The sequence below is a fragment of the Aaosphaeria arxii genome (genome assembly GCF_010015735.1).
Source record: "Aaosphaeria arxii CBS 175.79 unplaced genomic scaffold BU24scaffold_35, whole genome shotgun sequence".
Lineage (NCBI taxonomy): Eukaryota > Fungi > Ascomycota > Dothideomycetes > Pleosporales > Aaosphaeria > Aaosphaeria arxii.
In genome coordinates this window covers 1-1,734 of record NW_022983508.1, presented here as the reverse complement: position 1 = coordinate 1,734, position 1,734 = coordinate 1, and the positions used below count along the sequence as shown (strand labels likewise).

General features: G+C 52.4%; 2 protein-coding genes across 2 annotated transcripts; both read right to left on the bottom strand.

Moving 5' to 3' along the window:
• BU24DRAFT_173028 (uncharacterized protein) lies at positions 1-509 on the bottom strand. Its single transcript, XM_033521534.1, has one exon. It carries the CDS (start codon positions 439-441, stop codon positions 67-69), a length of 375 nt encoding a protein of 124 aa, XP_033376608.1. The 5' UTR covers positions 442-509; the 3' UTR covers positions 1-66.
• Positions 510-625: 116 nt separating this feature from the next.
• BU24DRAFT_469104 (uncharacterized protein) lies at positions 626-1,725 on the bottom strand (the record flags this gene model as incomplete). Its single annotated transcript, XM_033532583.1, has 2 exons — positions 626-788; positions 1,625-1,725. 2 exons carry the CDS (start codon positions 1,723-1,725, stop codon positions 626-628), a joined length of 264 nt encoding a protein of 87 aa, XP_033376607.1.
• Positions 1,726-1,734: the final 9 nt, after the last annotated feature.

Here is a 1,734-nt window from a genome sequence, read left to right as displayed (position 1 = left end):
GTAGGTGCAAACGAAGTAGTATCTGAATGCCCTAAGGGAGCATCGCCTCCAGAAGCTCTGCCATGGTCATGCTGGCCGGATGGAGAGGGTGCAACGATGGTGCTTTCCGCAGGCACCCTTGATGCTGACTGATGTAGTAACGCTGCCATGTAGTTCCGATCGTCGGGAGAGAGTGCAGCTTTTCGTTTGCCCGTCAGGTGGAGGGCGGACTTGTAGTATACGTTTACAGCTGCGCGATGGGAGGGTTGGCCGTCCAGGGTGGAAATGAACGCTTCGACTTCTCGTATTTTCTATCTGGGGAGTCAGAAGATTCCATGCTTCCTTGCAGCATCGACATACCTTGATCATAGCTAACATCGTGGATATGGACACTGCCTGCGGGCAAGTTTCGTCACCTGCCGGAGCAGTTGTGTGACCTTTACGCGCTATAGCGTCCGCCATCCTTGCTGATGGAGCGGATTTCTATTCGATTGTGGTGCTACGATGCAACAGATGGGTAGACATTGATGAAGCCTGACAGCAGACGATCAGGTACGTGTGTCAGGGAAGCAACGACCCTGGTCAGCGCACGGGCCAGTCGGTCAAGCGAGATAGTCGGCGGCCGCCGACTATCTCGCTCAACTCACTACTTGACCTCGAAGATATCCTTCTCAATGGTAAGGAGAGAGACATTAAAGGTACCATCGCCCAAGCCGAAGATCAAGACCTTACGCTCGCCGGAGGTCTTCTTGTCGAGACCGTAGGCAATGGCAGGTGATCCCGAAACACGGTAACCTCTCGCAGCGTTTCTGTACCAAGAACAATCGTTCAATGTATGCATCAAACAACCTGCGCCCCATTTAGGAATATGGCGGGGTTGTGAGTAGATAAAGCTTGAATTCGAGGCTGCCAGACTATGGCGGCAATGGGTCCCAAGCCCTTGCACAAGCCCCGTGAAATACCTTCTGATTCAGATCCTCTGCCTATATACCCATCAAATGATTTGGCAACACTGAGTTCTACTGAGTCCTATCTAGCTGTTCACCTTCGCAGTCTATTTGGCAGAAATCGGGCAAAAAGCGGAGGGCTTCAGCCTCTTTGGATCGTTCCTTACAGCGGGCCACTTTGGTTTTAGCACTTGACAGTCTTGTATTTCAGCCTTGGACTTTTTACCGGCAGTGGTACGCTTTATAGTTTACCTTTCAAATACAGACGAAACAGGAAGCGCAGTGTAGTATGGTTATACCCAGTGGCCAGTACCAGTGTTGAAAAGCTGAACCTAACCAGGCTTACTGAGATCTAGACATGATTTGCGGACTTCCGATCGCTGACAACTTTCTTTTCGACAGCCAAAAGGTTCACTAGCCGTGAACGTCTACATCACGACCAAGGGCCTCCATCCACGTCACTACACACTGCGCACCCGAGTTCAGCTTCGAACTGAACTCTACCAACGATGGCGCCCATACAAACCCCCTCCACGACTAACAATGGCTAATCTCTCTTCCACATCGAGTGCATCGCACAATATGTCGCGCTCCCACCTCTGGCCCTCAGCTCACCACTCCCGGCCCTCTGCGCCTCGATATTCTCCCCTCTCCTCCTCTCCTACTACCCGCCAGCGCGAGGCATCGTCCTCTCATACTTGAACGTGCAACTCAGCGAAGAACCACTGAAGCCGCGATCCTCGAAATCCTCTAAGCATTCCGCCTCCACAAGCACCTCATCCACAGCGCCACTGCTCATGCGCATGGT